Consider the following 16,175-nt stretch of genomic DNA (forward strand, 5'->3'; position numbering starts at 1 on the left):
ACAGCGCAGCGCAAGCGCGGATCTCTACCCTCTGCCGAGACGAGACAAGACAAGGTGAGGTGTAATGAGCGATATGGGGCGTGCGGAGTCGAGGGGCGATGTGGAGTTTTTTACTTGCTGGGGGATAATCCTATCCGAGCTTGTAATGAGTTGATGCTAGTCTGCTGCTGTCCGTATGGAAGGATGGGAAGGGAAAACGATGAAAATGGCCAAAGAATGCGTGATGTAGAATCATTCCTGACCGGTCGGTTGACATGGCCATCGAGGTTGTGTCAAGTCTGCGACGACTCGTGAAAGACGGGTGATGACTAAGCCGACATTCGTTGCTTAGAATTCCAGTTGGTGATGGCTTCAAGGTTCACAGAGCTTCAGTGTTAACCAAGAGCATGTCCTCGCTCCCTGCCTGGGGCAAGAGAACAGTTCACGGTTGATCTACACCCAAGCGATATTGACACCCCTTCAATTCACCAGTCCCCCCTTATACCAGGCTTCATTCTTGTAACATATTTTCTTGCTGTCTAGCTAACTTTCACAACAAATACCAATCCATTCTCTCCTCTAATCAACATACGCTCACCAGCACATCTATCGCGGTCCTAGCTTCTCCAGCACCCGCGGTCCCTGCTCCTCCCACTCCGCCTTGGTAACCCACATGCTCTCCTTGTCCGCCATGATGTTGGCCAGCACCGCACCACCCAGGAACACCATGTGTCGCCGTCGCGGGGGATCCTCTATCCGCACCTTGAACTTGCTCAGACGCTCCGGGTTGCCCTGCAGCGCCCGCGTGAGCCACAGCTGCTTCAGCTCCTTCTCCAGTCGCGACGGGAGTCCAGGGTACATGCTGCTGCCGCCAGACAGGACAATCGCCTTGAACAGGGACGAGCGGATGTCAACATCGGCAGACTGGATCGTGTTGAACAGGAACTCGCCCAGGCCGGGTGACTCGCTATCGACAAGGTGAGGCTGGAACAGACACTCGGGCGCCTCGAATCGCTCGCTACCCACGCGGATCACACGTCCGTCCGGCAGGGTGTAATCCTCCACAAGCACAGTGGTATCCTCGCTCAGGCGCTTGTCCAGCTCCAGGTCGTATGACACGTAGCATAGCTTCTCCTTGATCTGGCGGACAGTCTCGAAATCGGCGGTTCGGTTGAGGGGGTAGCCGCGGCGCAGGAGCAGCTTGATCAGGTTGCGCGTCACGTCTCGGCCGGCAACATCTAATCGCTTTGTAAGGTGGTTGAGGACCACGGATTCGTAAACGGGGACAATGTGTGTGACACCATCACCCGAGTCGACGACAACACCAGAGCTCAGACCTACACCGCATTAGCTTCAGTCGCGTCCACAGCTTCCGTCAAGCTTCGGGCGCAACTCACCTTGCGCGTACAGTGCCAGGACGGCCTGGATGGCAACGTAAACACCTCCGAATCCATATCGATCAAACATGACCTCGCACATCTTCTCCCGATTCTTGAGCGGGTTCATCGGCGGCTCTGTCAAGAGAATCTTCTGGCCCTGGGGATCCACCTTGAGCTTCTCAAAGAAGGTATAATCCCAGAGGTGCTCCATATCATCCCACTTCTTGACGATTCCGTTCTCCATGGGATAGCTGATCTGAAGCATCGTTCGGGCCGCGGCGGCCTCGTCACCGCACATGATGTCCTTGATCACCAGGTCGCTGTCCGTCTGCTCCTCAGACCGGAGGATCGGCCGGCCGACGATGGACGGGTACTGGTGCTCGGGAAAGTTCTGCGCGGCATATCCGACCTTGAGGAAACCGGTACCGCCGTCGAGGACTAGGCGGTAGGGGTGAGGTCAGCTTTCCCCAGCTCAGGGGGTGTACAGGTTCGAGCTCGGGAGCTCTGGAAATGTGATTCAAGCTTACCAATGGGTGGGGGGTTGGCCATCTTTGCGACAGCCCGAGGCGGGATATAATTATTTGAACGTGGTGAGGCTGAGGTTGAAGGTGCGGTGTTGCTGTCGCCAGGAGCTTGGGGGAGGTTGAGGTGTTCGTCAGTGGTGGGGTTGTCGTCAGAGGTGGCTGAGGCGGATCACGTGGCGCCCCGCGATAAACTTGATGGCTTCAACAATGTCGGTGCCGTCATATAATTCTGGGGCCCCGCTCAGAGAAGACTCATAGATGATTTCTGGTTCACAACAAGATAGCTCTCCAGGCTCACGCCGCGTTTCAATCGCATATTACAGGATCAACTCTTTATAGATCTCTTTTACATCATGTCCGAAATTCGCTTCCTTCGGCGGAGTCTCCGCATCCTCATCCTCAATCCCAACTCATCCACCACCATGACGGCAGGGGCGGCCAATGCCATTCGGCAAATGTCTCTTCCAGAAGTATGATATCTCAAGACAAACAGAGTTTGAATTTCTACACACGCTGATCTTGTCAAAGTCGGTGGAGATTTATACCTACACGGCCCCTCCAGGTGCTGCTCCTGGTAGCATCAATGATCAGGAGGGTATCGACGCCAGTGCAAAGGCTGTCCTTGATGACCCCAAGATTCAGGAGGAGCTCGACTCCGACAAGTACGATGCCGTGCTTGTGGCCTGCTTCAGCGTGCACTGTCTCGTCTCCAAGTTGACGAGATACCGTCACCTCGCTGTCACGGGCATCTTTGAAGCCAGCATTCTCACGGCTCTTTCTCTCATTCCCGCACCAGACGATGCCAGCAAATGGGGCATTGTCACGACGGGCAAGTGGTGGGAAGACCACCTGTCGAACGGCGTCAAGAATTTCCTTGGCCAGGAACGGGATGGCGTCAACAACAAGTTCGCCGGTGTCTTCTCGTCTGGCCTCACCGCAGGCGACTTTCACACGGTATCACCAGAGCAGGTCAAGGAAAAGCTCAAGGGAGCAACTCGGGAGCTACTCTCTTCAGGGCAGGTGTCGTGTGTGGTGATGGGATGTGCGGGAATGGCGGGTCTGGAGGACATAATTCGCTCAACAGCCATCGAGATGTACGGCAAGGCCGACGGCAATCTCGTCTACATCATCGACGGTGTCAAGGCTGGTGTCATGCAGTTGGAGCAGATGGTCCACAGTAAAAGGGCCTTTCGATGAAAAGTCATGTCAGTGATATCTCATTATTTCTGTCAAGTCATACCTGCAAACGCCTAAACCGCTCATATCCATCAAGCATTGTGAAGAGGAACTGGCTACTAACACTCGCTCCGACCCTTGAGGGATCTGTCAAAATCATGAAGCACTCATAAAACGACTGAAGCTGCAACTCGCTTTGTGGATGCGCAATTGTCAATGACCCAGGTCTGAACCAAGTATGCGTGGTGCGTTGGCCTTTACGCCGTGTTGCCCCTAATCAACCCGTCGCGTTCTGCCCCAGACCTCGTCGGCGTCCTTCTTACCCTTTGTCTCTGGCACGTTCCAAGAGACAAAGATGGCTGATCCACTGGCCAGGCCAGCGAAGATGAAGTAGACCCATCCATGACCGCCAAGAAGGTTGTTCAGAGCCGTGTTGACGATGGGGAAGAATTGGGCCACGATGAATGTAGCCACGTAGTTGGCCGCAAGGCACCAGCTCTGTGTAGCTCCAACAGCTTCCTGCCCGACCAGCTCAGAGGCCAGGATAAAAGGCACGGGGCCGAGCCCAACGGCATAGAAGCCCACGAAGATGACGACAGCAAAGGCTGACAGAATCTTGACGCCAAAGACAATGGAAATAGCAAGAACAAATGCGCTTGATCCTTGTCCGATAATCGACGCGAGCAAACAAGTCTTGCGGCCGAGACGGTCAGGCAGAGGAGCGCAAGCAACCGTAGTAATCAGATTGACCACTGAGATGAGGATGGTAAGGAGGGCCGAGGAAATCGGGAGGAGGTCCGCAAGGAGGGAGACGGAGTACATGATGATCGAGTTGATGCCGCATAGTTGTTGCACAAACATGATGCCAACAACAGCAACAATGGCGGGCCTGTAGAGAGGGTCCTTGAGCACCTGAAGGAAGCCGAGGTGCTCAACAGGGCCCTTTACAGCAACAGGGGCTGTTTCAGCTGCTCCATCGGCCTGAAGAAGCCCCTCCTCTTCAGTCGCTTCCCGTTCATCGGAGCTCCATGTCTCGGTTTCCTCGTGGATGTCGTAGCCCATGCCACGGATCCTCTGCAACGTCCTCTTGGCCTTTGTGGAATCACCCTGCGCAGCTAGCCACGATGGACTCTCGGGCACAACCACCAGACCCAGAGTCTGTGCTGCAGCAATAAAGAAGCCGGAGCCAAGGATCCATCTCCAAGCGTTTCCGTAGCTTAGGAAGTATCCAAGGGTCTGAACGCCCAGAATGCCCACGTTGATGGAGATCTGGGTCATGAAGCCAAAGAGGCCGCGCTCCTTGGGTGGCGCAATCTCGCTGATGTACAGAGGTACCACAACGGTAGAGGCACCAGCGCCAATTCCGGAAATGAGGCGGCCGAGCGCCATAACAAAGACACTTCCGGCGATTGTCTCGATGGCTGCTCCAAACAGGTAGAGCAGGGCGGTGAAGCGCATCGCAGGAAGACGACCGCGTCGAGACGAGAAGGGGCCAGACACCAGAGCTCCCAGCAAGCCTCCCAATGTGAATATCGACGATATGGTTGCGAAAGCAGCTTCGTTCATCGGGATACAATTGGAGAAGAGACCGCCGGTGGGCTCGTTCGGTTTCGAAGAGGTGACGAACCCCTTGATACGCTCGAAGGTCGAGATGGACTTTTTACGGCAGGTGATGACATCTTGGGGCGCGTTGAGCTCAGCCTGTGGGTGATTGTCAGCAAGAGGTCATTGTCAGGGCATGCTGATGCTGGAGGGGGAGGTACCAAATGGAAGCCGAACTGTAATGATCCCAGCGTCGTGATTACGATGAGCAGGATCAGATAGCCGCTGATATCGCGGAGCCTGATGGGGCCGCCTGCCATTTTGCCGTCGATTGCCGTGAATTGCTAAGGAAGCTGTAGAGTAGCTATCGCGGTGAAGTGGTGTTGAGAGTTGGAGGTTCGTCCAGCAGCAGCTCCCATGAGCTTCGGCGGGTGGTCATGGGGGTGGGTCCACGTGCCGCAGTGGCTTGCATCCCCCCTGCGTCATTCCGAGATAGGCTCTAGGGTCAGCCATGGACAAAGAGTTACGCCATGGCTCAATGCGATCTGAATGCGAAGGAATGTATCGAACTTTGTTTAGGTAGAATGAACGAGATCTACGTTCTATGCTGCCTATAGAGTTAAACTCTAAGCTTCCCCTTAGGAAAGTATCCTGGGATAGGAGTAAGGCATCATAAACAGCCGCCTTTAACCATGGAACTCAGGTGGTTGTTACTCGACCCCGCCTTTAATTAGGCGCCGGGAAAATAAAGACATTCAACTTGACTCTACGCTTTTGGGTGAGGTTCTTGAGATAACTGCTATGAGCGACCCATTGAATATTATTGCAAGTGTAGTGGCAGTACTTCAACCTGCTGCCACGGCCACTCAGTATCTCAAGGTCATTGTTGCCAAGCTTGCGCCTCATTGTAGTGTGGGGGCCTGGTTAAGGCTAAGCTAACGAACCTCAAACTTGACGATCTGATTGACAAATCTGACAGATCTGAGACCAAATATCGAGACAAGGAAGCGAAGAAGATCGCCCTTTGGATAAGTCCAACATCTTTTCGTGCCAAGTATGCCAACGTCTTGAAAAGTAGATGGCCCGGGACCGGCATCTGGCTACTTGAGCATTAGACCTTCCAGAGCTGGGTAAAAGGAGACATCGATACCTTGTGGTTCCCGGGTACTCGTGCTTGTGGTTATTTCAACTGTGATGGTTTAGTCAGGGCTGTCAAGACGAATCTTGCGTGAGTAGGCTCTTGATCTTGGTGGTTTTTATCGTCACTTGTTTAACTTGCTTCAGCTCCTTGATTTTCCCCAGTACTTTGGATGCCACGTACTCGGATGCCCTGGAACTAATCTACAGCCAAACCCCAAATGCTGTATATCTAGCTGAGGCTGTGTTGTTCCGGGTGTTGTATGCGAAACGGCCCCCTATGGCTTTGGAGTTGCAGCAAATGCACGCCACCCAGGAGCCATCAAAGGACATGGCCCTTCAAGATGACGATGTTCCGGACGGCATATCCTAACTGTCGCTTTTTCGGGGTCTCAACATCGTCAATGGAGATTTATAGACTGTTTGGCTAGTTTATTATAAGGCTTAGCAATACTTTGAAGGGCCTCATGGTTAAAAGCTTATGCAAGGCAGGACGCGCATCACATGGATCAATTCGAAGTATCTGGCTTTGCAAAACCTTTCTGGTGGTATTTGTAGAACATACAATGACATGGCCTAGCGGCTCAAGCAGTATCCTTTCCTTGAATATGCTGTGAAGAGTTGGGCTCTGAAATCACCAAGCTCAAAGGAGATTATTTCGTCCGGTGGCTGGACAAGTTGCCTTCTAATGCTACCGCGGTGGATAGAAAAAGTCAGGGTTGCAGCCTTGACGACTTCCGCTATTTCAACTGGAGCCGAGAGTTCCCAAGAGGTACCCCTGCTCTCGTTTTCGCCGCTGCTGGCTGGCCACGGGGCAGTACTCCCTCTCTATTGGCCACCGAGCGTCCACTGTGGCCTCAAGCAGGGCGTTTAAACAGCTTGTTAGGTGGCTCACGGCTGGCTATGAAGCCGTTGCCAGAAACCTTCTGCCACGATAAAGTCTCGAGATGGAGAGTGAATTGGCTAGAGTTCAAGAATCCGATGAGCCGGCTAAAGATGAGGTTACGGCCAAGGCCCTATCACAGACCCAGCCATCTGAAACAGGCCTGGGTGAGTTTTCCGAGGTGGTGAAGGACCTGGAGTACAGCATGGGGCTTTCAAGACGTTACAACCCGAATGAAGAGACTGCCAAAAGATATTTCGTACAGGAATTTAGCTACACCAATAAAGTAACGGGCACAGTAGACACCGTGAAGACATTTAATGTCGAGAAATGGTCTAAATCGACCGCCAAACTCGAGGATGTGTGGCGTGAGTCTCGGATACTGCGGAAAGTATAACGAGACTCTCGCGAAACATCCTGCGTCTTGCTGGTTTGGGTGTTGAATACACAGAATGCAAGATCTTTATGGTTCTGGAACATGCTCTAGGAGATCTATTTAACTTGATTGTCTAAAAGTATTGTTTGAGCAGGAATGACTGACGTAGAGTCGTCCCCTAGATGTTTCCCGCGCTTGATTTCTTGACGAGTTGCATTGATTTTCAGATTGAGTAGCGAGGACAAGGCAAGAAAGCATGATCTGGGATAGGCAACAAGGGGCTATCAAACTCGAGATTTTCCCTCTGTTTTATACCAAGACTCTCTTCGTCAAGGCTGCCGATTTTGGTATCCCACAGGATTTCATTATCTGACAAGTAAACCTTGATGATTATTTTCTAAGCGCCAGGCCCTGGTTGACCACTATCAAGCCAATAACACCTTCTTCCGGATGAGCACAACATAGAGCGGAGCCTTTACACCGACTTCAGGCCTTGTTTCAATTACCTCATGACGGCGGTCCGACTTTTCAAAACTATGCCAGTCATGATGCTTTGGCCAGTGGTTTTCAAAATTCATAAGCCAAAATGTATGTCGGTCATGTCCGAGTGCCTAACCGCCCTTACCTGAACTTAGTTGGAATGGATGAGAGATATGATAGGAACTTGTTACAAGTTCTACCTAGAGTTTTTTGGGATATACTCTGCCACTTCTAGATTCAGGGCTTGTTAACAACACGCCCTCTATTACGAAGCGGCAGTCGTCAGCAACAATACTTCGGAACGTCGGGTTGACCCTTTGCATGATACGATTTCACGTATCCTCCTTCCCTTCTTTGTCTCGGCCTCACCGAGCAAAAGTCCTCTCTTCGTAAAGAGGCACAGTTCAAACTTTGACAAACCCAGGGTAACCCAGCTACTTGACAAATGGCGATTTTTGACTTTGGGCTAACTCGGAAATAGCTCGCCATAGCGGTGAGCACGGCGGTTCAAGGAATCCACTTCCCAGTCTCGGGAACACGATCCTCCCGTGTTAGCGGCAGATCCTCGTAACGTTGTCTTGCAGACTCGCGAAAAGTGTACGGTAGACGTATACGGTGGGCAAGGTTACAGGGCAGAAGTGGGTTTTCAGTTGATGATTACGTGTATGTATGGAGACCGGAGTTTACAGGACTGACGAACAACTCGCATTAGAGACTACGTATGTGGCAGAATAACAAAGACTCAGCGTGGATAAACATTGAATGCTTGCGTAGACCGAGCAGAATAGTTTAGCTGCTTCGCCTTATTCCTATAATTTCCTATGGTGCCTTGGCATTTCGCTCTTCTCTACTGACGTCTCAACAAAAGTCGGAGGTTACGGAGTCCGCAAATCAGAGAAGACAGGAAGCCTAGATAACCTATCATATCAATCTCTGAGCTGCCATCGGCAGGCGTGGGTGATTAAGCTTTCTGTCTCCAAAATATCTCAAACACGTTGATCATTTTTCCTCCAATCGCCCACGTTCAACCCTATCCGTGCTCGCACATCCCCCGGCACGTGGTGCGATCCCTGGAGGTATTGGGCCCCGGCTAGACTCATGATCCGTAAAGACATTAGATAGCAACTTGCTCACGTATTCTGCTTTACGAGATCCTGCGGTACTCATCATTTGCGTGGACTCTACCTGTAACACTAGCCTCTCACTCTTGGTACTTGAGACAGCCATATTATACGATCATCTCCAGCTCAAACAACCATGATTTTTAGCTTCCTCTCTAGCACCTCGTCTAGGAATAACCATAACGGTAAACATGATCCGGCGACCCGGGGTGGGTTGTCGCCATCCGGACATGGGACCATCTCGGACGGGCCGACCCCATAACAAAGGCGCGTAAGGCGTGGATCTCGGGACACGATCCATGAACGGCAAGGTGCGGCGCTCGGAAGAAATCCAGGGGTTGGTTCCGTGATGATGCTACACTGGACTGGGCGAACTACCGAAAGTAAGGGTCCCGAGTCATTCCCATGGGCGTGTCCGCTTGTTAACCGTATTTTGAAGCATCTGACTTAAGGTTAAGATGGAATACGAGGTTGTTGACCCCCGTGTACTCTTCTAGGACTATCCTAGAATAAGCCGTGAAAGCGAAAGGGGGCAGGCAGTCAGCAGAAGATGTTGGAGGCTGCGATTATTGAACGACAGTATGCCTAGCAAAGCCGGTAGATAGAGTAACACGTCCATCAAGATGCCAGTCGGATTTTCCTCCCCATCTCCATGATCCATACTGCTGTTGGCTCTAAAAATTCGGCAGACATTCATAAGGCTGAACCCATCACCCGGCTCCAGCTCGCTTGTCCTTGTCAGCCACTGCCGACAGATGGAGCTCCAGGTACATGAATTACCCTGCTGCAGCAGTGACAGTTGTTTACATGCCTCACGGCTTGACCGACTCGGTTCCGCTCCAGGACATCCTTGCAGCGGCGGAACAATTCCTCCATTGGGGAGGTGGCCTTCTGGAATAGGGCCATGCAACGATCTTCTGGATGACAGGATGCAACAATCGCCCCGAATACACACCCTGACGGTTCGGCGAAGCAATGATTCCCCGGGGTTTGTATGTCACTCCGGCACCACACCGCCAAGGGCATGGAAGCCTACGGCTCCTCGGTGTTTGTCGAGTAGTGAAACACCGAGAAGCGATGCAATCTATCATCCCAACCTCGAGGAACGCCAGGTATAAAAGGGTAGCCAAGTCCTCTCCTAGACAACTCCTTCACTCCATCACCATCACGCACTCAATCAGACATCACTCAGCTCAACTCTCAAGCTCAACTCAATCACCATGAAGGCCTCCGCTCTCATCATCGCCGCCGTCACTGGCGCCTCTGCTGCCGTCACTACCACTCTTCCCGCTTCCAAGGGTGTCCAGAGCGAACCCACTGCCATCCCCGTTCCCAAGGGAGGCAAGTACGATGGTGGCATGAAGCGATTCGTGCGCAACCGTAAGTCAACCCTGAAACAACAATCCGGCCGTCATGACAACCTCGGTTACTAATATCCATTTCCGCCTCCAGCCACCACTTGCAAGGACCAGTACGAGACTGGTGAGAAGGACGCCTCCTTCATCCTCGAGGACGGTGCCACTCTCTCCAACGTCATCATCGACCGCTCTTCCGGTGAGGGTGTTCACTGCAAGGGCACTTGGTAAGTCCCTATCTCACCAAGACCTGCACCAGAACTAACACATCCGCCAGCACCCTGAACAATGTCTGGTGGGCCGACGTCTGCGAGGACGCCGCCACCTTCAAGCAGAAGTCCGGTACCTCCACCATTAACGGTGGTGGTGCCTTCAGCGCCCAGGACAAGGTCCTCCAGTTCAACGGCCGCGGCACGCTGAACGTCAACGACTTCTACGTCCAGGACTACGGCAAGCTGGTCCGCAACTGCGGCAACTGCGAGGGCAACGGCGGCCCCCGCAACATCAACATCAAGGGCGTCGTCGCCAAGAACGGTGGCGAGCTTTGCGGCGTCAACCACAACTACGGCGACGTCTGCACCATCACCGACTCTTGCCAGAACAAGGGCAAGAGCTGCCAGGCCTACACCGGCAACGACCAGAAGAAGGAGCCCCCGAAGTTCGGCGAGGCTGGCGACAACGGCAAGTCTTGCCTCGTCAAGAGCCTCCGCACCAACTGCTAGATGGCTTCACCCAGCTTTGCCGAGCGGTGATGAATCTCGCCTTGAGGGGGAGCTTCTCCATGGGGGAGAGATTAGTAACTGCTTGATGATTGTGTGTGTTATCTTAAAGTTGTCGCTTCTATGGAATCTAGCTGGATCGGGTGCTAGAGATGGTAAAAGAGCATAGCAGTGATAGTTCTTGCATGTACATATTTAGACAGATAGTATATAAAACGTGGTGCTTGGTGGAACTCTTTTGCCTCCCAGGGCTTTCAACTACTCCTACTGTGAAAACTTCTCATTGACGCGTAGGTACAAAAACTCCAGAGAGGCTCTGGATTCGCCGATCTGACAACATCCCGCCATTCGCCGCTGTGACTTATGTTGACTGGCCACTGATGATAGATATATTGCTTGATGGTGAGCCGCTTCTCCGAGTCCACGACAAGCATGCTGTCAATTAGAAAAAGAGCCGGGTCTCTGGCAGAGTATCAGCGCGGTGGTGGGTAATCGAATCTTGCCGTCTTGATTTGCTGTGTTATAATTCATGGTCGTTGCTGTATTACATGGTGATGTGTGAGCAATTTGATACACCACTTCCAAGAACCCTCGAAGTAGTAAGCGCAAGCAAACTACGTTAGCATGCTCTGTAGCGTGCAAGATGCGTCGAGCGTAGATAGTATGCAGGTGGTGGATAGTAAATAGACAAGCGTGACAAGGTATGATTCATTGACCTAAAGTAGAATGAGGCCCACCTGCTCACGCACCTCTCCCCAATCACAATAGTCAGATTAGTTACAAGGTTTATTATAGATTACTGCATAGGGTCTAGTAGAGAATGATTCATAATGGACACACTGTTTCGGATGAGTATTATTTTAAGTTGATGGTTGTGAGAAAAGAACATATAAGAGAGGGTCAGTAACTTTGAGACCGAGGGTGAGGTCAGCATCCAATTCCACAATAACAATCAACGTGACACTGAAAACACCAATACCAACCAGTGCCCAGTAACTATGAAGACGAAATCCACCCCGGAGTACGCCGATGTCACGGCCGACTTCAAACCCCTCCCAAAACACGGCCACCTCTCAGAAAAGATCCCAGAGTATGCAGCCGCCGAGGATCAGATCAGGGCTGGCTACGAGCCCATTTGGAATGCCCCCGACTTTCCCTCCATGCGGGCGATTGCCGGCAATGCCGATGCTCCCATGCCCCCTGGTGGCCCGGATCGCTATCGCGATGTGGTAACGAAGTTGATTCATTTCCCTGTTCGGGATGGGACTTTGATTGAGCTCAAGGTTTACAAGTCGCCGAATGTTGTGGAGGATGCTACTTTGATGTATCGCATGCACGGCGGTGGTATGTTCTGACTCTGAGTATCAAATGCGATCTGCTAATTTCCGCGACTTAGGCATGGTTGTTGGGAGTCACGAAGTTGATGGTGCCGAGAATGTCTATGCTGCTACCAACCCCAACATTGTGGTTGTCAGCGTGGATTACCGCCTGTGAGTTCTTTTGGCATTAAATTGAGAACTATCCGCTGATGATGCTAGGGCTCCGGAATACCCATTTCCAATCCCATTCCAAGATAGCTACGATGGTCTCATCTGGGTTTGTGGCTCATATACAACAAGCTGAAAGTGGTGCACGTTACTAATGGCCCTTCAGTGCAAGGAGAATGCAAAGACCCTCGGTGTCAACCCTGAAAAGATTATCCTGAGCGGAAGCAGCGCAGGAGGCAGTCTTGTGAGTACGCTTCAAGTGTTCGCTGGAATATGTATTAACATCCTATCCTAGGCCGCAACTGTTGCCGTTCAGGCTAGAGACGATGGGCTGACTGGCATTGTTGCTCAAGTCCTCCACTTTCCCTTGACTTGTCACCCTAAGTTCTTCCCTAGGGAAAAGTACGAATTTGGAAGTTATATCCAAAATCACGAAAACCCCGTTCTTAGCTCCGTCATCTATGAGCTGAGCCTCGACGCGCACACTCCTAATGCTGAGTATGACTGGAGGCACTCGCCTCTTCTCGCAAAGTCGCACGCGGGCCTTCCTCCAACCCGTGAGTATTGATTTGACTGCACATTTAAATCACCAACTGACCATTTCCAGTGATTCAATGCGCGGGGGATGATATTCTCCGCGATGACGCCTTTGCCTACGCTGAAGCCTTGGAGGCTGATGGGGTTGAGGTCGAGCTGCATGCATATGCTGGCGTGCCTCACTGCTTCCCTGTTATCCTTACCCAGATTCCTCAAGTTGCAACTTTTTATGAAAGATATACTAAGTTTCTGGAGAAGCATGTCAAGTGAGGACAACATCCAGAGCCGAGGAGGAATTAACAGAGGAAGTGTCAGGGAGGGATGTGATACCGTGGATACGGGCCTGGGGATACCGAATCAATCTCTAATCATCCTTCTAAATGGCGCAATTTGATTGTGCAAGGTGAAGAATTTCTCCTGGAATTGATTTTCCGTCGTGAAAATATGAAGTTGACGACTCACTACTCCTTGCAAGTCCTCACGAGTGAAGGGGTACCCCATCGAGCTCTTAATCATGGTTGCTAGGGGTAGTGCATGCACAGAGGTACTTGGGAGATTTGATGATAATGCGAGGTAAAATCGATCCTATTTCTAATAAAATCCCTAGTCCTTCACATACCCTAAGAGTACTGGACTTAGAATTGCTGGTCGATAAAGTAGTCATACTTGGGCGCCAACCGAACTCGGAACGTGCGGCCCCAGATCATCAAGGGGACGCATGTCAGGGCGATTGCAGCCGCGATGCAACCCAGGAGCACAAACATGTCGTAGACGCCCATGCCAGCCATCCATGGCGAGACGGCAAAGACGAGGCCTGTTGCGATGATGTTGCGGACGAACACGACAGCTGTCAGTGCAGGACCGAGAATCTGGAAAGGAAGAGGTATTAGTATAAATATAGAGCAGTGTGGCTAGGAGTAAAGCCTCTTACAAGTTGGTACGAGTCTTGGACGTAGGTGAGGGCGATGTCGCCACAGCCTCCGAGGGAAAAGCCGATGAATGCGGCACCCACAGCGTTAATGATCCAGGGCATTCCCTATACACCTTGTTAGACACTATCCAGTGTAAGTGACGGAACGGCATACCTTTGCAATCGTCAAGCCGTACATCAGACAGCCGATGACCATTGACATGCCCGGCACCAGGAACAGCCAAAGTCGTGTCTCGGGCTCGTAGATGCCTCCACGGCGCTTTGCAATCTGCACGATCATGTAGTCTACCAATGGCCCACCGAACAACGATCCCAGGATGGCACCGATGAAAGGAGGTAGGTTCATGTTTCCAATACCAGCTGGTGAGAGGTTGTATGGAGGAGCGGCGTACAGCGCGCTCTGTGTGACTGCCAGAATGGCGAGCATGGCGATGCTCCATCCGTACTGGAGAGCGGCAAACATGACTGCGGGGAAGACGGCAAGGATGTGGAACGGCTCGTAAAACTGTTTCCAGAATGATTTACCTGCAGCGGCTTCTTTGTCCAGGGACCAGAGTGCGTGTCGCTCCCAGTATGTCTTCATCGGGATATTGGTATCAATCTCGACGAGTCTCTTTCGTTGACTCAAGACAGCCTCTTGGTCTTTGTCTAGCGAGGCAGGAACCGGGGGTTTAGCAATGCTGCTGACTTTGTTGAGTTGGTCGTCGGGCGTGTTTGGTGTGATATCGTGGCCGGTCAACGGGGGAGGGGTGTACTTGGACTCTTCGAGGAAGAAGAACATGATGATAGAGAGGGCTCCCATGAAGATGGCGCAAAGCCAGAAGCCCCAGCGCCAACCCATGGAGACGGCGATGTGGCCACCCACGACGGGTCCGAGGTAGTTCTGGAGTTGCGTTAGCTGGATATACGTGGCATTGACTCGGGGTACTGACTCCAATCATGACCATGACGAGATAGATGCCGTTCATGGTGCCTCGCTGGTGGACGAAGAAGAGATCTGATACCTGGAATACCTGGTCAACCAACTGATCTTTGATGTGTTACCGTTGAGTGATGGCCTACTGTGACCTGGAAAAGTGCCTCGTTCACAGCTCCAGCAACTCCAGCTACGAGGTTAGCTCCAATCATGTCCCCTACGGTCTGCATCTCAGCCTGCCACACGGCAGCCGCAAACATTACAAGAGCCGTAACGATGTAAACAGGCCGACGACCAATGCGGAGAGCGAGGGGGATGAAGAAGATGCAGCCGACCGACAAGCCTGCCATGTTGGTTGCGTATCCATTGTTGAGGGCGTCGTAGCTCATGCCGAGCTGTTCGTTAAAGTCTTGCCACATTGGGACGCTAATGCAGAGACTGGATACAATGTTAATTGTGTGTAGTTTGCAGATGAGACGGGGGGCTTACATGGCGAATACCATCATGGCGTAGAGGGAAAGGAGCGTCATGTGAATGATCTTGCGTCTTGAACTCCAATTCTATGATTGTTAGATGGTGATCGGAACGTCTTGGAGTATACAAACCAGGGGCTGATTCGGATCGGAACTCGGCTGAGGCGCAAGCAGGATGTGCGTCGACTGCGAGTCATTGATGCGCTGCGTGCCCGGAGGCAGCACGTCGCCATGCAATGTGTTGGACATGATGCAGGTTGAACTGGGCAGTTGTCTGAGAGGAAAGACTTGGTCAAGAAACGCCAGTGGCCATGGGCATCGTCGTTGGAAGACGGAGGGTTTAAATGCAACACCAACCACACCCTCTTTGTTTATCACTTACCCGCGGCTACTCTTGTCAATCTTGGTCTAGTCGTATCAGCGTCGAGATAACCATCACCCCATCCTTGTCTAGGGGCATCCCAGCTGCTGCTGGCGGCGCGCATCCCCGGATAGCGCACATTCCCGGATAGCGGATGCGGGGTAGCGCTGCGTGACACTAAACCCGAAATTTACAATAGATTGCACACGTCGAATGCACCGGCTTGTGTCCAGGGTCTTTGTCACGGTACTGGGTTGTGACGTCGAGGTGAGGAGGACATGGTGGGCCGATAACGGCGGATCATGTCGAATCGGATCGCTTCGCGGTGAAATGTGATGGCTCGTTTACGGATAAGAATCTGGGGTAATGAACAAATGGGTCTTGATTAAACAGGCCGGTTGATGTCCGAGGCTCTGGGAGGCCAATACCTGTGCTGCAACCGAGGACACGAGCCAGGGGTGGCTATCTGTAGTGAAAAATGAGGTATCGATATTGTGGCTGAGATTTGTTAGTCTTATGGCGTACTGCTCACCACTTTTAGCAATGATTTGCTGCCTAGGGATTGAAAAAGTTTGCCCTTCTACGGGATGGAACGGCCAGGGCATTATCTGATGATCAGTCAGCTCAGAGACGAGACTCAAGTACACAAGACCTATTGCCGTTTCAAGAGCTGAGCTCCTCCCGCCTTAAGCTGAGTTGGTGCTAACATCGGGATGGAGGACCCGACGGCTACGTGGAGTCGGGCTGAGGTACCCGAGCATGCCGCCGACGCTATTTCTGAGATTGGATCCCTGTCTTT

At 52.1% G+C, this 16,175-nt stretch overlaps 5 protein-coding genes and 1 pseudogene across 6 annotated transcripts, besides 1 other annotated feature; 3 read left to right on the forward strand and 3 right to left on the reverse strand.

The window, feature by feature from the left end:
- Positions 1–585: 585 nt before the first annotated feature.
- Positions 586–2,036, reverse strand: NCS54_01078500 (Actin-related protein, ARP2 class; the record flags this gene model as incomplete). Its single annotated transcript, XM_053156081.1, has 3 exons — positions 1,886–2,036; positions 1,377–1,796; positions 586–1,316 (listed from the first exon to the last, which is right to left on the reverse strand). Exons 1-3 carry the CDS (start codon positions 1,905–1,907, stop codon positions 586–588), a joined length of 1,173 nt encoding a protein of 390 aa, XP_053012056.1. The 5' UTR covers positions 1,908–2,036.
- A 199-nt stretch (positions 2,037–2,235) lies between these two features.
- Positions 2,236–3,079, forward strand: NCS54_01078600 (Hypothetical protein; the record flags this gene model as incomplete). Its single annotated transcript, XM_053156082.1, has 2 exons — positions 2,236–2,352; positions 2,411–3,079. 2 exons carry the CDS (start codon positions 2,236–2,238, stop codon positions 3,077–3,079), a joined length of 786 nt encoding a protein of 261 aa, XP_053012057.1.
- Positions 3,080–3,331: 252 nt separating this feature from the next.
- Positions 3,332–4,920, reverse strand: NCS54_01078700 (MFS domain-containing protein; the record flags this gene model as incomplete). The annotated part of the gene is made up of 2 exons (XM_053156083.1): positions 3,332–4,759; positions 4,822–4,920. The coding sequence occupies 2 exons, from the start codon at positions 4,918–4,920 to the stop codon at positions 3,332–3,334; spliced, it is 1,527 nt and encodes a 508-aa protein (XP_053012058.1).
- A 4,858-nt stretch (positions 4,921–9,778) lies between these two features.
- On the forward strand, positions 9,779–10,674 carry NCS54_01078800 (annotated as a pseudogene). The gene is made up of 3 exons: positions 9,779–9,977; positions 10,050–10,179; positions 10,230–10,674.
- Positions 9,779–10,674: a sequence feature.
- Positions 10,675–11,669: 995 nt separating this feature from the next.
- Positions 11,670–12,965, forward strand: NCS54_01078900 (Abhydrolase-3 domain-containing protein; the record flags this gene model as incomplete). The annotated part of the gene is made up of 6 exons (XM_053156084.1): positions 11,670–12,015; positions 12,068–12,161; positions 12,210–12,267; positions 12,325–12,402; positions 12,454–12,715; positions 12,766–12,965. 6 exons carry the CDS (start codon positions 11,670–11,672, stop codon positions 12,963–12,965), a joined length of 1,038 nt encoding a protein of 345 aa, XP_053012059.1.
- Positions 12,966–13,330: 365 nt separating this feature from the next.
- Positions 13,331–15,291, reverse strand: NCS54_01079000 (MFS domain-containing protein; the record flags this gene model as incomplete). Its single annotated transcript, XM_053156085.1, has 7 exons — positions 15,148–15,291; positions 15,032–15,102; positions 14,689–14,980; positions 14,559–14,630; positions 13,781–14,509; positions 13,627–13,731; positions 13,331–13,564 (listed from the first exon to the last, which is right to left on the reverse strand). The coding sequence occupies exons 1-7, from the start codon at positions 15,262–15,264 to the stop codon at positions 13,331–13,333; spliced, it is 1,620 nt and encodes a 539-aa protein (XP_053012060.1). The 5' UTR covers positions 15,265–15,291.
- Positions 15,292–16,175: the final 884 nt, after the last annotated feature.

This window comes from Fusarium falciforme, chromosome 8 (genome assembly GCF_026873545.1).
Source record: "Fusarium falciforme chromosome 8, complete sequence".
Classification (NCBI taxonomy): domain Eukaryota; kingdom Fungi; phylum Ascomycota; class Sordariomycetes; order Hypocreales; family Nectriaceae; genus Fusarium; species Fusarium falciforme.